Raw genomic sequence first — 20,390 nt, forward strand, 5'->3', positions numbered from 1 at the left:
GCGTCCCTGCCTAGATTATTTTTAACAGCTGCCAGGGTTGAGAACTATTGAGAGGAAATCTTTTCCCCTCAGATTCACATGGTTGAACGTGAATTACCTGGAAATTACCTGACAATAGATGTATTAACTGGAAAAAGGAGAGCTGTTCAGTATTGAGTTACTGGTTAGCCAGAGATAAAGCTATAACCAACATCTAAGACAAGGGGGATTAAGACTTCATACTTAAAAGTGTGAGAAGTTGGGCAGCCTGGGGAGCTCAGCGGTTTAGCCCTTGCCTTTGGCCTAGGGTATGATCTTGGAGTCCCAACATTGAGTCCCACATAGGGCTCCCCGCAAGGAGCCTGCTTCTCCCTCTGTCTCTGTCTCTCTCTGTGTCGCTCATGAATAAATAAATAAAATCTTTTTTTAAAAGTGTGAGAAGTTCTGTTGGGCTTTTTGAAGCTACTGGGCAGCTGAGTTCACACTTTTTATGACTGTCTTTCCCAATCAGGAAACTCCCTCGGTGGGGTGAAGGATGGAGTACCGTGGCAGCTGTATATTCAGGAGGCTCTCCTTATGTTTCTTGCTTTACTATTTATTTCTTTGGGTGCTGATCAGGTATTTTCTGTTTCAAGTAATTTTCATACTCCTTTGATGGTTATTAATCCTTCAGAATCATTACTCCAGTACCATAATTTTCCTCTTCATTTAGGCTTTACATGTCTCCCTTTTCTGGTTCCCTCCCTAATCTATAGCTAAGTACTATTTACTGCACCTGCACAGTACTTTCAGCATCTGTCTCTCATTCCCCTGACTGCACTAGTTAATGCAGTTCTCATACATACCTCTACCACATTACCTTGTTTTGTTTTTCACACATAATAGTACCTATAGGTGCTCTCTCCCCAGGAGACAGTTGGACTCAACTTATCACTCTATCACTAGCTCATAGAACATTGCCTGACAAATGGGCTCTCAACTATTTATTGACTCTCTACCTCTACATCCATCACTCAAGTTCATGCCTGTAGCTGACGGTATTTTCACCATTCCCTAAACACCCTACAGATTCCTTCTGGAAAATCCTTAAGGCTCAACTCAAATGCTAATTCCATAAAAATCTTCTGTGGGCCATATAAGAGTGGTAATACCATCATCAGAACTTTCATAACATAAAGAGGTATGACTTATTTTAAAAGGCACTGTCAGGGGCACCTGAGTGGCTCAGACTCTTGCTTTCCATTCAGGTCATGATCTCAGGGTCATGAAATAGAGCCTTGATGGACCCCTGCTCTGCACTCAGCAGGGAATCTGCTTGAAGATTCTCTTCCTCTGTCCTTCCCCCCATATGTGAGCACTCTCTCTCAAATAAGTAAATCTTTTTTAAAAAACACTTTCATATGCCATTTAATATCTAGTCATTGAATAAAAATTTATCGAACGCTTCTCATGTTAGGCACTGTGTGAAATGACAGTGAGTAGGTAAGACACCATTCCTGCTCTCAAAGGAGCTGCTCTCAAGGAGAAAGAGATAGTCCTTTAAATATACAATTATAATTCAGAGGATTAAGTAAACCATGCAGGGGTATTTAATACCCTTGATCTGTCTCAGTTTGGGATGCTGCTTTTGGCCAATTACTGTGTGAATTCTGGTAAATTTGTTAGCCTTTGCAGGCCTTGCTTCCCATATATGAAATGGAGATGATAGTTTGCCTATCTCAGTGCCTTGTGGTGGGGATTAAATAACAATTGTGAAGTGTGAGTGGGTATCTAGCATATAGTATTCATTAACCTTAGCAAATTCTATGATTATGTCTAATTCAACTTTGGAGGACTGGGAAGACTTCTTCAGAGAAGGGACTTTGACACTGAAACCTGAACGATGAGAAGAAATTAAGTGAAGGAAAAGAGATAGGGAGAGGGGAGAAAATGAAACCGCACCTCATAGGGTTAAGAGGTTAAACTGTCACCAGCAAGACCCCTACAAACACCTTTCTTCTTCCTCTACTTTTCCTTCTTCTTCCTTTTTTTTAAATTCATTTTTTTAATTCTTTTTTTTTTTTTTTAAGATTTTATTTATTCATGAGAGACACACAGAGAGAGAGAGAGAGAGAGGCAGAGGGAGAAGCAGGCTCCATGCAGGGAGCCCCATGTGGGACTCGATTCCGGGTCTCCAGGATCACACCCTGGGCTGAAGGTGGTGCTAAACCACTGGGCCACCAGGGCTGCCCTTCCTTCTTCTTCCTATTCATCTTCTTCTCCTTCCTCTTTCTCATCTTCTTCCTCTTCCTCCACTTTTCCTTCTCCTCCCCCTCCTTCTTCTTGACACCCACCTTTTTCATGGGAACCACAAGAATGTTAACTTTATCTTTTGGAGGCAAACAACAGGAAGAGCTCCACAGACCCACCAGTTTGAGACTGACCACTGACTCACACCAGAGCAGATGGACCACGGAGTGTCTGACAGTTACCTCTACCTCATTATAACGTTAAAGTCTCTGCCCACGGAGGAGCACCAGTTTCATTAACAACACAGAATACCTGTGCAATCTTAGCCCCAATGACAAAGCTCCACTTTCTGAATATTCATCCTAACCCCAAATCAAAGAAACCACTCATCCCGACTTGGGAGTTCCCAGTTTGGAAGTCATTCCCCATGATCTCCTTATTTTGTTGCAAATAAAGTTTCCTTTGTGTGACAACTCCACCTAGTGTAGTCTCTATCTGTGACTCACCAAGGAGAGAATTCATGTCAGTTTGGTTATAAAACGTCCCAAATACAACATTCAGGCACAGAGGGCTTAAGACTTGTTTTCAGCTTGGAGCCTCAGCAAAGAAAACAGTGTTCAGACATCCTTGTAGCCTCAGCCTCCACTGATGCTGAAAGAGGTTTCATACCTAAGTTTCATTTATACGTTGATGGCAACCATATTTCTGCTTTCACGTCCCTATCACTGATCAAGGCTCAAAATGAAAATCCCTCTGTTTGTGGTGGTGTTGGGGGTGGTGAGTATATAAGGGGCTCAGGTGGCTGCCTCCAGACCAGACTGTGGGTTGGGCAGGCAATGAAATCAGTCCCTTACAGTTATTCCCTTCCTTTATTCCCCTCTATCCAGCCTTCCTACTGAAACCAGGAGTCTCTACTGCTTGCTAAACAGACTATTTTACCCTCTATAGAACTCATCCTCTGCTTCCTTACCTTAACAGTATCCTAGGGTTATTATGTTAATTCTCCCAGACTTGGGATAGAAAAGCAAAACAAGAAAGAAGAGACTGAATTTTCCCAACTCCTTAGCACAGATTCAGAACATTTAACCCTCTGCCTTTGTGTAAAAAAAAAAAAAAAAAAAAAATCTTCCTCTAAAGTTCATGCTCTTCAATTCTGCCTCTTGAGATCTGTCCCCACAGCCTAACAATCTGATTCAATTAACTAAACCCCCATTTGGGCTACACATTTTTTGGGCTACACAGGCATTCTTGTTCTTCTGACCCACAAGCATATTTCAACTTTATGGCTTTGGGTCTTGCTGTCCCTGTAACCCTAGAAGGCTCTACTCCCAGAACTTGTTATGACCAGCTCTTTCTCATCATTCAGGTTTCTGTCTCAAAGGTTAGTTTGGAGAGGTCTTCCTGGTACTCCTTTCTAAAACAGCACCTCATGTCCCATATCCCTGCTTTATTTTCTCCATAGCATTTACTACTATCTGAAATTATTTAATTACTTGACTGTTTTCCCCACTAGAGTGTAAGCACTGGGAGCGATGAGCTATCATCTGTCTTCATCTCTATGAACAGCACATAGAACAGTGCTTTGCACACACTAACTGCTCAGTAAGTATTGGCAATAAATGAACAAATACATTTTTTAAATAAAAGAGAGACTACAAATTTTATTTTTTTTATGATAGAGAGAGAGGCAGAGACATAGGCAGAGGGAGAAGCAGGCTCCATGCACCGGGAGCCCAACGTGGGATTCGATCCCAGGTCTCCAGGATCATGCCCTGGGCCAAAGGCAGGCACCAAACCACTGCGCCACCCAGGGATCCCTGAGATTACAAATTTTAGAGTCTAAAGGTGTGGTTGGTGAGCTCAGTTCTTTAGGATGTAAATGTAGAAGTCCAGAAAGGAATCTTTGGAGACTTCCATCCTATATCAGAGCCATAGATCAAGGCTCATGAATAAGGATTTCATAAAAATCTGGAAGGTTTATTACTTGCCAAGCCCCTGTTTTGTACCAAGCACTGTATTCAGGAAGGGATAAAATGATGAGCAGAAAGAGTTATGATCCTGGCCCTTGAGAATTTCTAATTTAGTCTTTTCTGAGTTCCCTTGGATTTTTAGTAAACAGTGGTATGCTGGTGACATACTGGAGCTATGCTTGCTACCTGCAAGACCCTATCATTAAATTTTCAAGAGTAGGGCAGCCCGGGTGGCTCAGTGGTTTAGCGCTGCCTCTGGCTGAGGGTGTGATCCTGGAGACCCAGGATCGAGTCCCATGTTGGGCTTCCTCCATAGAGCCTGTTTCTCCCTCTGCCTGTGTCTCTGCGTCTCATGAATAAATAAAATCTTTTAAAAAAATAAATTTTCAAGAGTATTTTGAATCAGTTGTTAAATACTGTCATTATTAGAAATAAAATTATATACACTTACAAGTAAATTGTATTAAAAACAAAGATAATATACATTCAAAACTTGTCATTGCCTAATTATTTTACCACATCTTGCTATTATTTGAGGTTATTTATATTGATCATATCTGTATGATGGAAATGCTATATGATGAGCACCTTTTCCCAGCTCCATGATCAGTAACATCACAATGGTGCTTGAGGGCATATGCACTATAGAAATTGGCAAACACCATGATCAGGTCTTACCTACTCTGTTGGCTCCCCCACCCCACTCCCCAAGTACATAAACACTGCCAGCAACCTATCAAGGATAGAGTGTGTGTTGGCAGCCACTGAATTAAAGAGGTTGAATATCGAGGTCCTTCAATAAAGGAAGAAGAGAAGCAAAACAACTTGTTTTGGATCTGAGGAAGGGTCTAGACTTATGCTATAGCAGAACATAAGTTTTATTTATTTATTTATAAAAGATTTTATCTATTCATGAGAGACAGAGAGAGAGGCAGAGATATATGCAGAGGGAGAAGCAGGCTCCTCGCAGGGAGCCCGACGTGGGACTCGATCCTGGAACCCCGGGATCACCACCTGAGCCAAAGGCAGACAACCGCTGAGCCATCCAGGTGCCCCAGAACATAAATTTTAAAGTACATTTCTAAAACTTAAACTCATTTTTCTATGACTTTTATAACTTTAGAATATTATCTTTAATAACTTATTTTGAAAATAAATGACTTTAAAAAAGAAAATAAATGACTTTTTAAAAAAAGATTTTATTTATTCATGAGAGAGAGAGAGAGAGTGAGAGGCAGAGACACAGGCAGAGGGAGAAGCAGGCTCCCCACAAGGAGCCCAATGCAGGACTCAATCCCAGACCCCAGGATCATGCCCTGAGCCAAAGGCAGCTGCTCAACTGCTGAGCCACCCAGACATCCCATAAATGCCTATTTTGAAAACAAAAGCAGACCACTTGTTTTTCAGGGTTTAAAAAATGAATTCTAAAATATCTCCCACATATAAATGTAATAATAATTAGAATTTTAAAGGATAATAGTAATATAACAATCTACTGTCCCCTTCTTGGACCCTAATGATGTGGAGCTGGTAATTCATTTCTAACTAAACTATAGGTAATGGAAAGCCACTGAAATGCATGCAAGATTAATGTAGTACTTTAGAAAGGTCAGTCTGGTGACCCACAGTAGGTGCTCAAGAAACAGGTTTCTTTTTTTTTCTTTCTTTTCTTTTCTTTTTTTTTTTTTTTAAGAAACAGGTTTTGCAGTAGTCCAGGAGAGCCTGAATCAATGTCAGAAAACAGTCAAGGGGATGTGGTGAATAGGAAAAAGGTACCAAATTAATCCCAAGGATCTGAACAAATGTGACAGTATCAGTGACCCTGAATCCCTGGCCACACCCATACCACTCCCTACAGCTCTGACCCTGGAGACATTGTTAAAATTTAGGTTGCTGGGATCCCTGGGTGGCGCAGCGGTTTAGCGCCTGCCTTTGGCCCAGGGCACGATCCTGGAGACCCGGGATCGAATCCCATGTCGGGCTCCCGGTGCATGGAGCCTGCTTCTCTCTCTGCCTGTGTCTCTGCCCCTCTCTCTCTCTGTGACTATCATAAATTTAAAAAAAAAAAAATTTAGGTTGCTGGTGCTCCGCTCTCAGAGTTACTGAGTCAGTGACTTCCATTTGACAAGTATGCAAAGGCTGATGGTGCTAGCGGGAGGATCACACTTTTAGAACTACTGCCTTACAGGAATATTCTTATTTTGCTAAAGCTTCAGGACATGTCTTTGTTAAACCAGCAGGGGGAGACAGGTATAAAATTTATCCTCTAAAAATAAACCGCCTTAGGATCCTAAAGCTCCTTGGAGTTGTGATGTTGCCATGGAGACCTCTGAACTATTTTGGAGAGCAGCATGTAAGATGGCATCAGGTGAGATAATTTTCTGTTGTTTATGTAAAAATGTGTCTTGGTACGACTAACGTCCAAATTCCCACAAGCCCACCATGGATAAGAACTTGGGAGTCTGGAGTCACACAACTCTGTCACTTACAGGCTATGTGACTTTGGGAAAGTTATATTCTCTCATTTTGTTTCCTCCTCTTTAAAACTGTCCCAGATTTATGGGTTTTTTGTTTGTTTGTTTCTTAGATTTTACTTATTCATGAGAAACAGAGACGCAGGCAGAGGGAGAAGCAGGCCCGATGTGGGACTCGATCCCGCATCCCCAGGACCACGCCTTGGGCTGAAGGTGGCGCTAAACCGCCGAGCCACCCAAGCTGCCCCCAGATTTATGGAATTGTTAGAGGGCTAAACGTTCTTGGAGATTTCATCATTATTATCAAAATATTATTATAAAAACTTTAAGTAGTTACTTTCAGCTCTTCAATCTCTCCAAATTTTAAGAATAGTCCAGATATGTTGCTAAGTTTGGTTTTTAATAACCAGTGCTCCCGTTATTCAGGTAAAGAAGTGAAAACACCTGGAAGGGGATCGTTTCGTAAGATCCTAACATGCCCAGCCCGGAGAGCTCTTGTTTGACCTCCTAGCCTTCAACGCCCAAAGATGGATAAGCGTGTTCTTTGCACCCACAGTTTTGATGGAATAGAGCAGGCGGACGGGGCTTCGCCTCGGCAGGCACTGAAGGGGCTCCCAGCGGCGCAGCCAGCCGGGCAGCCCCTAGGGTTGGCGTCCGCCGGGCGTGCACCGTAGGAGGAGAGTCGCGATCTGCAGGGCTGCGAGCTGGCTCCCGCGTTCCGCCGAATGCGCTAACTTCACCTGCGCGGCTCGCTCCCCGCCACCGACTCACCTGTCGGCGACCGCGCCCTTATTGGCCAGACCGGACACTAGCCTCGCGGCGTCTGCTGCAGGGCTCGTCGGCGGAGGGAGAGCTCGGGCTGGGGGGGGTGACGTCAGCGAGGGCGTGTCCACGCCAGGAGCGGTGGGCGGGGTCTGCGGGAAGGTGTGTCGGGGGCCGGTTGGGGCGGGGCGGGGCGGGGCGGGGCCGGGCGGTGACGTCACAGGGCGGGGCGGGGCCGCGGGCGCCGGGGTAGGTGAGCGAGGCGCCGGGCGGCTGCGCTCCTTGAAGGCGGCGGGCCGCACCGAGGCGCTCCTTGCTCCGCTCGCTGCCGCGCTGCCGGTCATGTCGCTGGGAAGCAGCCTGTCGCGTCTCCTGCGGACGCGAGTGCACTCCGTCCTGACGAAGTCCGTTCACTCGGTGGCTGTGATCGGGGCCCCGTTCTCGCAGGGACAGGTGGGAACCTGGACCTGGCACCGTGGGGTAGAACCTGGGGGAAGCGGGGGTGGGGGACGGACGGGGAGGACGGAGAGGGGATGAGGCGGGGAGTTCCCACAGCTGGGCTCCGGGAGAGCACGTGGGGTTTTCCCTGGTAGGTGTGGAAGGAGGAGGGGGGCGTCGTGCTCGCGCGGCGGGCAGGCGGCCGCGGGCTGCCGGGGTTCTGCGGCCTCCCCCGGAGGAGGGAGGAAGTGGTGGGTCCCGCCTGGGGTGCTGGGGGAGAAGGGGGGACGGGATCTCAGGGAGGGGCTGGAGGGGCAGCAACCAGCCCGAGTGCCTGGTGCAAAGTCGAGAGGGAAGAGGTCACAGAGAGCGACCGAAGATTGAAGGCTTCGGGGTCCATTCTTAGAAACCATGCATTGGCGGGGAAATCGGCGCTGCCGTCTCCAGCGGCGGGAGGATGGGAGCGGCTGTTTTGTTCTCTTCAATGGATGCAACCTGCAGCCGTGCAGAGCTCCCTGCGCGGGGAGCCCGGGCTCTCTAGGTCCAGACCTGGCTCAGCCCCTCCCCCCGTCTCGGCTTCCATTTGTGCATCCCACAGCCACGGGCTTGGAGGTTGGTTCGATCCCGGTAATTGTTGTTTTTCGGGCTTTCTTCCGGCGAGTGTTTGAAATGAACCGACCTCAGGTGAAAATAATAAAAGGAAAGGCTGATGCTTGCTGTCACAGGTTTCCAGAAGGATCTGTTTGGGAACTAGGTACAGAATAGCAGATTTCTGTATTTTTGTGAAATAAAGTGGTCTTGTTTTTAACCCTCTCCCCTCACATCTAACCGTGTAATTTATGTGACAGAAAAGAAAGGGTGTGGAATATGGTCCTGCTGCCATAAGAGAAGCTGGCTTGATGAAAAGACTCTCCAGTTTGGGTAAGTGGTTGGATTTTCAGATGTCTGTGATAGCCGTTTACAGACCAGTTCAGAGTCTCGTCTCCTATCCAGGGACTGCACACTATCTGTTTGTACTTGGGAAGCCTCTCATCCTCCTTTGGATTCCATCTGCTGTTTAAGATCTGAGAGTCTTCAGGCAAAGTCTTGTCACCTATAGAGTAACTGTGGAAGGCAAGGAGGTGGAGTGAGGCGGCAGCTGGAGCAAGCTTAGTGACAGCAAAGCAGTGTGAAGAATGCTAGCTAGCTCCAACTCTAACTGCTCCATCAGCCTTTCTCTCTCAAATTCTAGCTCTCTGAACTCAGTCAGGAAGTGCTTCTGATTCATCAGTCTAGCTAGTTTCCTCTGTTCATATCCTTCCTTTCCTCCTTAGGATGAATAACTCTATATTACTGTAGTCAGAGCCTTAGATCAGTTTCTCAAACTTCTCTGATTATGAAAATCACTTGGATTACTTGTTAAAAACAGGTTCCTAGGCTCCTCCATGAAATACTCTGGTTTATTGGCTCTGTGGTGAGACTTAGACGTGTGCATTTTCACAAGCGCCCCGGTGAACTGCAGTAAAGTTTCATTCTTGTCTAAACCTACAGAACCAAATAAAATAAAATAAAATAAAATAAAATAAAATAAAATAAACCTACAGAACCTGACCCAAAGATAAATGCCATGCATATGGTAATAGAGAACCCTTCTTTTGGTAAGAGGGCACCAAATTCCAACGGTTATTGATTCAGGTTATTTATTTAACCTTACTGTTTCTAGCTGGTGTTTAAAGCCATTTCCTCCATTCATATTAGGACAATTCACAGATCTTTTCTGAAGGTGTAAGTGCAAAAGGCAAGGAAGCTGTAGGTCCTGGAGATAGCAATGGGGAATGTAGGTGAATTAAAAATTCCCTCCCCACTCTTGCTTTGAAATCTCCTCTGCTGATCACTGAGTCCATTCCAGAGGTGGATCATTTCCTCCTAAAACTCAGGAATAATGAAGTCACCAAAGCCACCTTGAGTGAGGTACACGTCTTATACCTCTGACTACATCTAGGTATGGTGTCTATGGCTGAATACTTAAAACTTTTCTCTGTTAAATAATTACAGTAGGGTCTCTTAATCATTTTAATAACTCTCCAGATTCACCACCAGAGATGAAAGATAAATGAAAATTTAGTTTTATTGTGTCATCAGTTACCTAATGGGAAGAAGTTTCTGTTCCTGCTTATAATTGAGGATACTGTCCCTTTAAGTCAGCAGTATGCATTCAGCCTTTTTAAAAGGCATCATTTTACATCGAAGACAACAATCTCTGGTAATCACTATTTCTTAATACTGGATAAAGCTCTGCAGTCCATCTGATGAACTGGGCCTGGCCTTGCTTGAATTGCCTGCTCGGTACTCAATTTCAGCCTCTTATACAGGACACATTTATAAGATTCAGCTGAGGCTGTTGAATGAGGGGGAGGGGCACATTTGTGGCAGCTTCCCTTACTCATGCTTTGTAGACCTTTCCTGTCCTAGCTCGCAGTATTTTTCCACTCCAACCCTTTCTCCCTTAAATACTACTCCCTCAAATACCTCCTCTATAAACTCTCAACCTAAAGTGATGGGGAAGCTGCAGTTTATTTGGTCTTCTCTTTAAATTTTTCAGATATTTGTAGTTTTAGAATTTATATCCTTATCCTGTAGCTCACTGGTAGGCCAGTATCACCAGCAGCTCCAAATAGAATCTCATTGCATATTAATAAGATTGTGACACTCAGCAGATTTGCGGCATGTGGTTTTGGCTAATCTCCAAAAATATGTTGAAGAAAAGTACCAAGAGAAGTTTCAATTGCTCTATTGTGAAACAGTACTAAAGTACTAGGCACTTCCAAATAAGCACCATGGGTCAAATTTCAAGGGAAAGAAGACCCACGGAAAGGTAACTTTCAGAAATGCCTTTGTTCCTTGCCTTCAGCTCTGATGTCACAGGCTGCTGATGTTGCCATGGAATTGGTCAAACTTCCAGTTTCTTGAATGAATGGATTTGACTTAGTGTCTGGGTTTGGTTTTTCCCTGAGTTTAGTCAGGACCCTCGGTGTTTCCTCTCTCAGGTAACCCCTTATCTGAGTATGTGCAGAGAGCCTGGGAGAGATGAAGAGGCAGTGGCTCTGCTTCGATTCTGGGTAGCTGACAGCCGTGCTTATTTGCCTCTTTTTTCTTCAGAGGTTGTGGAGTGTTGGGGTGGGGGTGGGGGGGAAGATAGCTATAAACAGAGAATAACAGTTTGAGGCCTTTATCATTGTAATTAGGTAATTTGACTCAACTGTGGTCCTGAAAAGAGGTGCCAGCCACTGAAGCAACTATCTAAATTAACTGCCACTGTGACCAGGCCCAGAGTCCTGGAGTCGGAAGCCACATGAGAGCTACTCTGGTTCCTCTCAATGAGAGAGACGTTTGCTCTTCCTGTTCCATTTGGTGTGCCATCAGATGGCAGAATAGGAATCTCTTTGATTGAGCCCCAGTCTGCTTCAGGAAGAACTGATAGAGGGCCTAAGGTAGTTTAACATCTGCAGTCTGAAAATTGTTCATTTGGTATGGATTGATGTGTGAGTTCAGGAGTGTGTGTTTGCTTTTGGTGACTGGTAGAGAATATTAGCATTCGTAAGTTTAGTTGTATGATCGTGATACTTCAGCCTGGCTTCCACCCTGCTGTTCCACGGAGACTACCTTGAGCAAGCCCACTGATCTGTCAACCTTTATTTTGCTGGACCTCTTTATTGTACAACTGACCACTTTATTCTGGAAATACTGTTAGCAAAGACTCTTTTGAGTCTCTTCCCTCCATTCCTTCCTGGACTCCCTTGTGGGATCTTCCTCTTCTTCCCAACCCTTAAATATTCCTCCAACTTTGTCTCACAGATGTCTCAAACTCCACCTGTTCAAAACAAAATTCATTATCTTCTCCCTCAAATCTACTTCTCTTGCTGTCTTCCCATTGTTTCATGCTGTCACCCATTAGAGTCCTTCACCATAATGGTGCTGCTATAGTTCTATCCCACTTACACTTGACTATAACTTTCCATTGGTATTTTTTTTTTCCATTGGTATCTTTTATCCCATTCTTACCTTTCTTGGTTCACATCTTCACTGCCACCAGAGTGAGCTTTCTAAGACCATTTCTCCTTTGCTGTGTCTTTCCATGGCTTTCTTATACATGCATCCATGCTTCTCAGTCTTGTCATTCATATACTGTCTTTGCTAATTTGCCATATTATTCATTTTGTATTTCTTTAAGTTAGCATTAAAATTTCATACTATTAAAACATAGACTGAACCTATAATAACTAATGAAATCTCAGACTTGTACTAGATACATTTTTGTAATACACTTTCATTTTATAGTTTTACATTTTTAAAATAAGATTTTATTTATTTATTTGAGACACAGAGAAGCAGAGACATAGGCAGAGGGAGAAGCCCAATATGGGACTTGATCCAGGGACTCTGGGATCACAACCTGAGCCAAAGGCAGATGCTCAACCACTGAGCCACCCAGATGCCCCAGTAGTTTTACATTTTGACATTTGTCCTTCAACTACTACTGCTATATGTTCTAGACTTCAGCCAATGGGACCTCTGTAATTTGACCTTCATCTACCTCTTTAGACTTCTCTTCACCCACATTCTGTCATATTTTCATTGCAACTAGAATTATGGGATCTTGACCTGGGCTCCACCAATAGAAGCATGCATCCTAAACTCTGACTTGAAATTTGAGAAAGGGCAGCAAAGAATTCATTCTGTGATAGGCAGGGTGGTAACAGTGCCTGCAGTGCCTTCTGTCCAGTGTCATGGAGTCAGCCATGCCAGCTACATGTAATACCTTTCTCTAGTAATGGAGGCGATAGCAATAGAATCTTTACTGGACCATCCTGCAGTGTGGCTTTTGAAGCCTTATTGCTGGTAATGTGGCCTTTAACCCAGATATTGGCCCTCTTTTTTTTTTTTTAAGATTTTATTTATTTATTCATGAGAGACACACTGAGAGAGAGGCAGAGACATAGGCAGAGGGAGAAGCAGGCTCCATGCAGGGAGCCCAATGGTGGGACTCGATCCTGGGACTTCATCCCGGGACTCCAGGACTATGCCCTGGGCCCAAGGCAGGCACCAAACCGCTGAGCCAACCAGGGATCCCCAAATTCTTGTTCTTTTATTTGCTATTTCCCTAGTACTTGACACAGTCTTCTTATAAGTTAATATACTTTGGCCTTTAGTTAGTTTAGGACTAGATCTTAGTCTCTTTGGGTTTTAGTGGCTTTCTGTTCTTCTGGTGCTTTGATTTTTCAACCATCACGTTCCTTAATGTGACTTCTGAAAACAGCCTCGAGTGTTTTTTTTTTTTTTTTTTTAAGATTTTTATTTATTTATTCATGAGAAACACACAGAGAGAGAGAGAGGGGCAGAGACACAAGCAGAGGGAGAAGCAGGCTCCATGCAGGAAGCCTGATGTGGGACTCGATCCTGGGTCTCCAGGATCACACCCTGGGCTGAAGGCAGTGCTAAACCGCTGAGCCACCCGGGCTGCCCAGCCTCAAGTTTTAATTAAAGATATTTTAAAGTTCTGGGCATGCCTGACTGTAGTAAAACAGACCTACTTTAATGTATTTCTGTGACTTAAATCATTTTCAATGTTCTAGACCTTAAGCACATATCATAATAGGGTTACAAGACTATACATTTGCTAAATCTCATTGAACTTAAAATGTAATATAAAGTATGCATCAAAGCTTTTTATTTTTTTAAAGATTTTATTATTAGAGAGCAGGAGTGGTGGGGGGAGGGGCAGAGACAGGTAGATGCAAGCTTCCTGCCCTGAGCTGGGAGTCTGGATGCAGGTCATAATCCCAGAACCCTGCTTGTGCTTATGTTCTCTGTCAAATGAATAAATAAAATCTTAAAAAGCGAAACAAAACAACCCATCACTTTCAGGTTTATTTTTTCTAGGAGCAGCTTTTTAGTCACTAAAAACTAGAACACTGGGCCCCAGGAAATAAAGCATGTTGACTGCCAAAAAAGAATAAAAAATAAATAAAAATAAATAAAAAACTAGAACAAGTTCTTTTACTAATTTCTTTTTTCTTTTCCCACTAATTTCTATATTCAAAAAATTTGAGCACTGCTAAGGTTTAGGTATTGGAAATACAATAGTGAACAAAACAAATCCTTGTTATCTTGGAGCTCTCATTCTAATGAAGGGTGGTTGGAAACAGACCTGAGTAAAACCTACAGTATGTCAGGTGGTAACGTGAGTACTGTAGAATAAATGAAAGCGAGGGATGGGGTATAGCAAGTACTGGGGATAGAGCAAGGATTGTATATATAGATGGGGGGGCTTCAGCAAGGAGGGGTCATGTGAGCAAATGTTTGGCAAGTGAAGAAAGAAATGAGATGCATATCTGGGAACACCTTAGGCAGAGGGAATGATAAGACCCAGAGACAGGTGCCAGGAACATCCAGGTGACAAAATGCCATTACTGAGCTCTAGCCAGTGATTACTATGTGGGAAAGGGAAGGCCTTCTCTTCAATTTTTCAAGAAAAGCTAGAAGTCTGTATTTTTGTGGGAGATCTAATAAAAAAAATATGATCTATCCATACAAGTGGAATATTATTGAGCCATAAAAAATGAATTTCTAATTCATGCTACAGCATGGATAAAACTTGAAAGCACTATACCAAATGAAAGACACAAAAGGCTACATATTCTATGATTCCATTTATATGAAATGTCCAGAATAGGCAAATCCATAGACAGAAAGTAGATTAGTTCAGGGACTGGTGGGGAGAAGGCAATGGGGAGTGGCTGGCAATGGGTGCTGGTTTCTTTTTGAAAGGTGATGAAGTTGTTCTGTAATTAGTAGTTTGCATAGTAATGTGCCACAACAAAAGCATATGTCACTGATGTACCTGAGGCTAGGTAAATCTCTTAAAGGCATTATTGGGATTTGGCAAATTTCAGTATAACTGATCTTTCCTTCTCATAAAGATTGCAAAGATGGGCAGCCTGGGTGGCTCAGCGGTTTAGCACTGCCTTGAGATCAGGTGTGGTCCTGGAGACCTGGGATCAAGTCCCATGTCAGGCTCTCTGCATAGAGCCTGCTTCTCCCTCTGCCTGTGTCTCTGCCTCTCTCTCTCTCTCTCTCTCTGTGTCTCTCATGAATAAATAAATAAAATCTTTTTTAAAAATTCGCAAAGAATTTAATTTACACTTTTTATTTCAAAGTTGTTTGATTCATTGATTGTGTTCTGGACATTGTGCTAGGCTTTTACTACTATGTCATTCTTAATTTGTCAAAAACAAATGATGACACTCATTAGGGTGGTTGGGTAAAAAAAAAAAAAAAAAAAAAAAAGAATGAAAGAAAGAAAGACGAAAAATCTCCCAGAAAATAACAAGACTTGGTGAGGATGTGGAGATATTAGGACCCTCGTGCATTGTTGGTGGGAATGTAAAATTATATAACTGCTGTCAAAAACAATATGGCAGTTCCTCAAAATATAGAAAATAGTTAACATATGATCCAGCAATTTCAGTTCAGGCATATACCCAAAAGAATTAAAAGTAGGGTCTAGAAGAGATTGATTGATTGATTTTTAAGATTTATTTATTTATTTATTCACGAGAGACACAGAAAGAAGCAGAGACATAGGCAGAGGGAGAAGCAGTCTCCTCCCAGGGACCCCAATGCAGGACTTGATTCTGGGTCTGGGGATTATGCCCTGATCCGAAGGCAGATGTTCAACTCCTGAGCCACCCAGGTGTCCCTAGAAGAAAACACCCATGTTCATAGCATTATACACAATAACCAAAAAGCGGAAGCAACCCAAGGGCTCACTGATGAATGAATGGATGGATAAGCAAAATGATACAAACACACAACAGAATATTAGCCTTAAAAAAGAAAAATTCTGACATATGCTGCAGCTTTGGGTGAATCTTGAGAACATTATGCTGAAAATAAGCCAGTCACAAAAAGATAGTGTAATTCCACTTGTGAGGGACCTAGAGTAATCAAATTCCTAGGGACAGGGATCCCTGGGTGGCTCAGTGGTTTAGCGCCTACCTTCAGCCCAGGGCATGATCCTGGAGTCCCGGGATCGAGTCCCACATTGGGCTCCCTGCATGGGGCCTGCTTCTCCCTCTGCCTGTGTCTTTGCCTCTCTCTCTCTGTCTCTCATGAATAAATAAATTCTTTAAAAAAAAAAAAAATTCCTAGGGACAGAAAGCAGAATGGTGATTGCCAGGGGTTGGGGGAAGGGAGGATGAAGAACTATTGTTTAATGGGTACAGGATTTCGGTTTTGCAAGATGAAAAGAATTCTGGAGGTGGATGGTAGTTATGGTTATACAATTATGTGAATGTACTTAATTCCACATAAAAGTTTTTTTTTTTTTTTTTTTTTTAAGATTATTTATTCACTTGAGAGAGAGTGCAAGCAAGGGGAGGGACACATGGCGGAGGGAGAAGCAGGCTCCCTACTGAGCAGGGAGCTAGATGCCGGGCTCCATCCCAAGATCCTGGGATCATGATCTGAGCTGAAGGCAGATACTTATAGAGCCACCCAGGTGCCCCCAAAGTGGTTATTTTTGTGTGTATTTTACCACAATTTAAAGAAGAATTAAATAAGTTAGAATATAATATGAATTAAGGAGGTTGTAGGGCAGTCCTGGTGGCTCAGCTGTTTGGCGCTGCCTTCAGCCCAGGGCATGATCCTGGAGACCTGGGATCGAGTCCCACGTCAGGCTCCCTGCGTGGAGCCTGCTTCTCCCTCAGCCTATATCTCTGCCTCTCTCTGTGTGTCTCTCGTGAATAAATAAACAAAATCTTTTTTTTTAAAAATGAGGTTGTAGCTTTTCTTTAGACATAACAACGCCATGTGCTTAAAAAAACTTCAACTTAAAAAAAAAAACTTCAACTTTTTTAGCACATTGTTTTGCTCTATAAATAAAAGCTGAGAATGAACAAACCAAAAATGTCCTGAAGACCTTGAGGAACTTAGTGCAGGTGCCATGGTCAGCAGTAGTAGTTGAGAATCTCCTTTCCTGCGGATACAACTGATGCCAGGTGGGGGCCTTCTCGGCTGGAGTAGCACCATCATAAGCGAACGGTCTCCTACTTCCCAAGTCCTGTGTCCCCAGGGCCTTGCCTCTCCCATTTCCGGGACAGCTGTTGCAGGTCCCGCCCTGTAATCCTCACAGCCTTGGCTCTCCGACCCAGCCAGGAACCCCTTTGGCAGCCCTTCTCCCTGTCATCCCCCAGTTGTTTGTATCACCCAAGACTTTCACACTCTCCGAGGATGAAGGATCTAGCCCTCCCTGTATCAGGGAGCTACAACTGCATGTGGCAAAAGCACAAAATAACAGGGATCTAAGAGAAGTCCAGGGCTGGTTTGGCCACTCTGTGTTTTAAAGTTCAGACCTAGGGGGATCCCTGGGTGGCTCAGCGGTTTGGCGCCTGCCTTTGGCCCAGGGCGGGGTCCTGGAGTCCTGGGATCGAGTCCTGCATCAGGCTCCTGGCATGGAGCCTGCTTCTCCCTCTGCCTGTGTCTCTGCCTCTCTCTTTCTCTAGATCTATCATAAATAAATAAATAAATCTTTAAAAAAAAAATAAAGTTCAGACCTAGATTCTTATCTTGCTGTTGACCGGCCAGGCCGCTATCTCATGGTCCCAGACGGTGTTGGCCTTGTGCCTGGCAGCAGGTTTTAAGATGGACAGAAGCAAGCAAAGGGAGGACTTGTGCTTTCCCTCAAGGCAAGTTCCCAAGAAGTCGCAGGACACTTCTGCTTATCCTGTGGCCCATGGGTCACATGGCCACACATAGGGACAAGGGAAAATGGTGAGTTTAGTCTCCATTCTAAGAGGTCATGCTCCCAGCCATCTCTGAAGAAGCGAGAAACCGATCTTGGACAGGTAACAAGTGGTCACACCACCTCCTGGTGCCCTAGATCCCATCTCTACTGCCTTCTGAATTTCTTGTTCTAAAAATTATCCCTTCCTTCCCCTGGTTTCTCAACTTCTAACCCATCCCTTCAATAATTAATTGCAAATCTTACAGTCCTGCCATCCTCCCTTATCTTTAGGAAGCCTTCTAGCTGTTGTCTAGTTGCTTCCCTTCAGAGCCACCACCGTCCTGACTTCTCCACTGCCCTGGCAGGCTGCAACTTGCTATATTCTGACATCCTGGGCCATCACTGCAATGAAACTGGTTTTGCTGAGGTCTTAGACCTCCTACTTTCTCGCAGTGCTGTCAGCCACTCTTTCCTCATCGAAACAGACCCCATGCTCTACTGGTTTTAGCTCTTCAGATTCCTTTGCTAGATCTTTGCTACCCACCTGTTACGTGCTAGTGTTCCTCACGGTTCTGCCCTTGATCCTCTTGCTCTAATATTATCTCATTGGCATTTTGTCCATCCCTATGGGTTTCCTGTCACCTGTATACTGATGCCTCCAAAGCTTTATCTCCAACACTGGTTTTCTCACTCAGCTCCAAACCTGTATCCCAGGTGGCTTCTTGTTCTTTTTGACTTTATTATGAAAGTGTTAAAACATAACAAAAGTAGATATTGTGACTGAGTGAATTTGTTGTATCTGTTACCCGGTGTGAATTATCAATATATGGCAATCACCCTACTCTGTGCCTTTTTTTTTTTTTTTTTTTTTAAAGATTTATTTTAGAGAGAGAGAACACATGAGGAGGAGGGAGGGGCAGAGGGAGAGGAAGAAAAGCAGACTCTCCACTAAGTGCAGGGCCTGACCCACGGCTACATCTCGTGACCCTGAGATTATGACCTGAGCCAAAATCAAAAGTTGGACATTTCCCAACTGAGCCACCCAGGTGCCCCTACTTTTTGAAGCAAATCACAGATATCATATTGTTTCGTCTGCAAATACTTAAATATTAAAAATATAAGAATTCTTTAAAATTTGCCTGGGTGGCTCAGTTAGTCAAGTGTCTGACTCTTGGTCTAAGCTCAAGTCTTGATCTCAGGGCCATGGGTTTGAGCCTTGCCTTGGGCTCCACGTTGGGCTTGGAGCTTGCTTAAAAAAAAAAAAAAAAAAAGAATTCTTTAAAATTTAACCACAGTACCATTATCACACCTAAAAGAAGTTAATATCCAATGCCCAGGGTTGGGGAAATATAACAAAAAAAAAAAAAAATCTCCCAATTGAGAGCAATTTTCCACAAAAGTAGTAGAAAAAGAAAACCATTTATTGAATAAGCATTAAATCAGGCAATCTACTAAAAGATAGTGAAAATAAAGCAATTTGGTCCTTTTAAGTAGCCAAGCAGGGACAGCCCATTATGTGTTTTCAAGATAATAAATAGTATATAGTATATCATAATAAATAGTAACTAGTCCTCCAGTTAAAGGATTTGACAGTAACTTTTGTCAGATAAAGCTCATCTTAACTTTATCATAGAAATTTGAACAACCACCAGGGGGGAAACCAACTTCTCATATTCTAAGATAGGAGGTAGTTTTGCAATATGGAGCAAGCTGCCCATCCCCTGTGTCCATAGAAGTTAGTCTGTTAATCTCTAGTCCTTGAGGGAAACATTCCTGGGTTGGGAGATTGACAAGAGGTTTATTTGTTGTATTTACATGTATTTGAAAAGGACAGAGAAGGGAATTCTCAAACAGAAGGGAGCAAGAAGTCTTTTCCCTTCTAAACAGGGAAAATTCAGTCTATTTTTATTTTGTCTCTGTCTTACACCAGTTTATGTTGACACTGTTCAATTGACTTAGGCTTTTTGCACTTATTTTTCAGTTTGTTTTACTCAGGATCCAAATGAGCTCTATATTGATATCTTTTACATCCTTGCTGGTTCCTTGCTTCATTTTTGTGTTTTTCTTTCTTGCCATGTATTTGTGGAGGAAACTAGGTCATTTGTATAATCTCTGAATTTTGCAGGTTATATCTCCATGGTGTCCTATGATGTGTGTGCTTTTTTTTTTTTAAGATTTTACTTATTAGAGGGATCCCTGGGTGGCGCAGTGGTTTGGCGCCTGCCTTTGGCCCAGGGCGCGATCCTGGAGACCCGGGATCGAATTCCACATCGGGCTCCTGGTGCATGGAGCCTGCTTCTCCCTCTGCCTGTGTCTCTGCCTCTCTCTCTCTCTATCACAAATAAATAACTTTTAAAAAAAAGATTTTATTTATTAGAGAGCGAGAACACAAGTTGGGGGGAGAGCAGACTCCCTGCTGAGCAGGGAACCCCAATTTGGGCCTCGATCCCAGGATCATGACCTGAGCTGAAGGCAGACACTTAACCAACTGAGCCACTCAGGCACCCTGTTTTGTCTTCTGTACTTCCTGTAAATTGATAATTGGATATAGATCCTTGGTCAGATTCAGGCTTTTTTTTTTTTTTCTTCTTGAAGTTCTGCAAAGGTGGTGGCAGTATATATATTTCTACTGAAGGGCTGTTATTTGTTATTAAGCATTGCCTAGAATTGATCCATTTACTGGTTTCCACGTTTGTTTGAAGATTTTATTTATGAGAGATGGCAAGAGAGCACAGGGCAGGGGTTTGGGGCACAGGGAAAAGGAGAAGCAGACTC

At 43.5% G+C, this 20,390-nt stretch overlaps 1 protein-coding gene across 1 annotated transcript in view; it reads left to right on the top strand.

Moving 5' to 3' along the window:
* The first annotated feature begins 7,748 nt into the window (after positions 1–7,748).
* The window catches only part of ARG2 (arginase 2), a 31,319-nt gene continuing 18,677 nt past the window's right edge, over positions 7,749–20,390 (top strand). Inside the window, 2 exon segments of the mRNA NM_001145120.1 lie at positions 7,749–7,867; positions 8,701–8,773. Coding sequence (NP_001138592.1) covers positions 7,757–7,867; positions 8,701–8,773 — 184 coding nt within the window. The 5' untranslated portion in view covers positions 7,749–7,756.

Source organism: Canis lupus, chromosome 8 (genome assembly GCF_011100685.1).
Source record: "Canis lupus familiaris isolate Mischka breed German Shepherd chromosome 8, alternate assembly UU_Cfam_GSD_1.0, whole genome shotgun sequence".
Taxonomy (NCBI): Eukaryota; Metazoa; Chordata; class Mammalia; order Carnivora; family Canidae; genus Canis; species Canis lupus.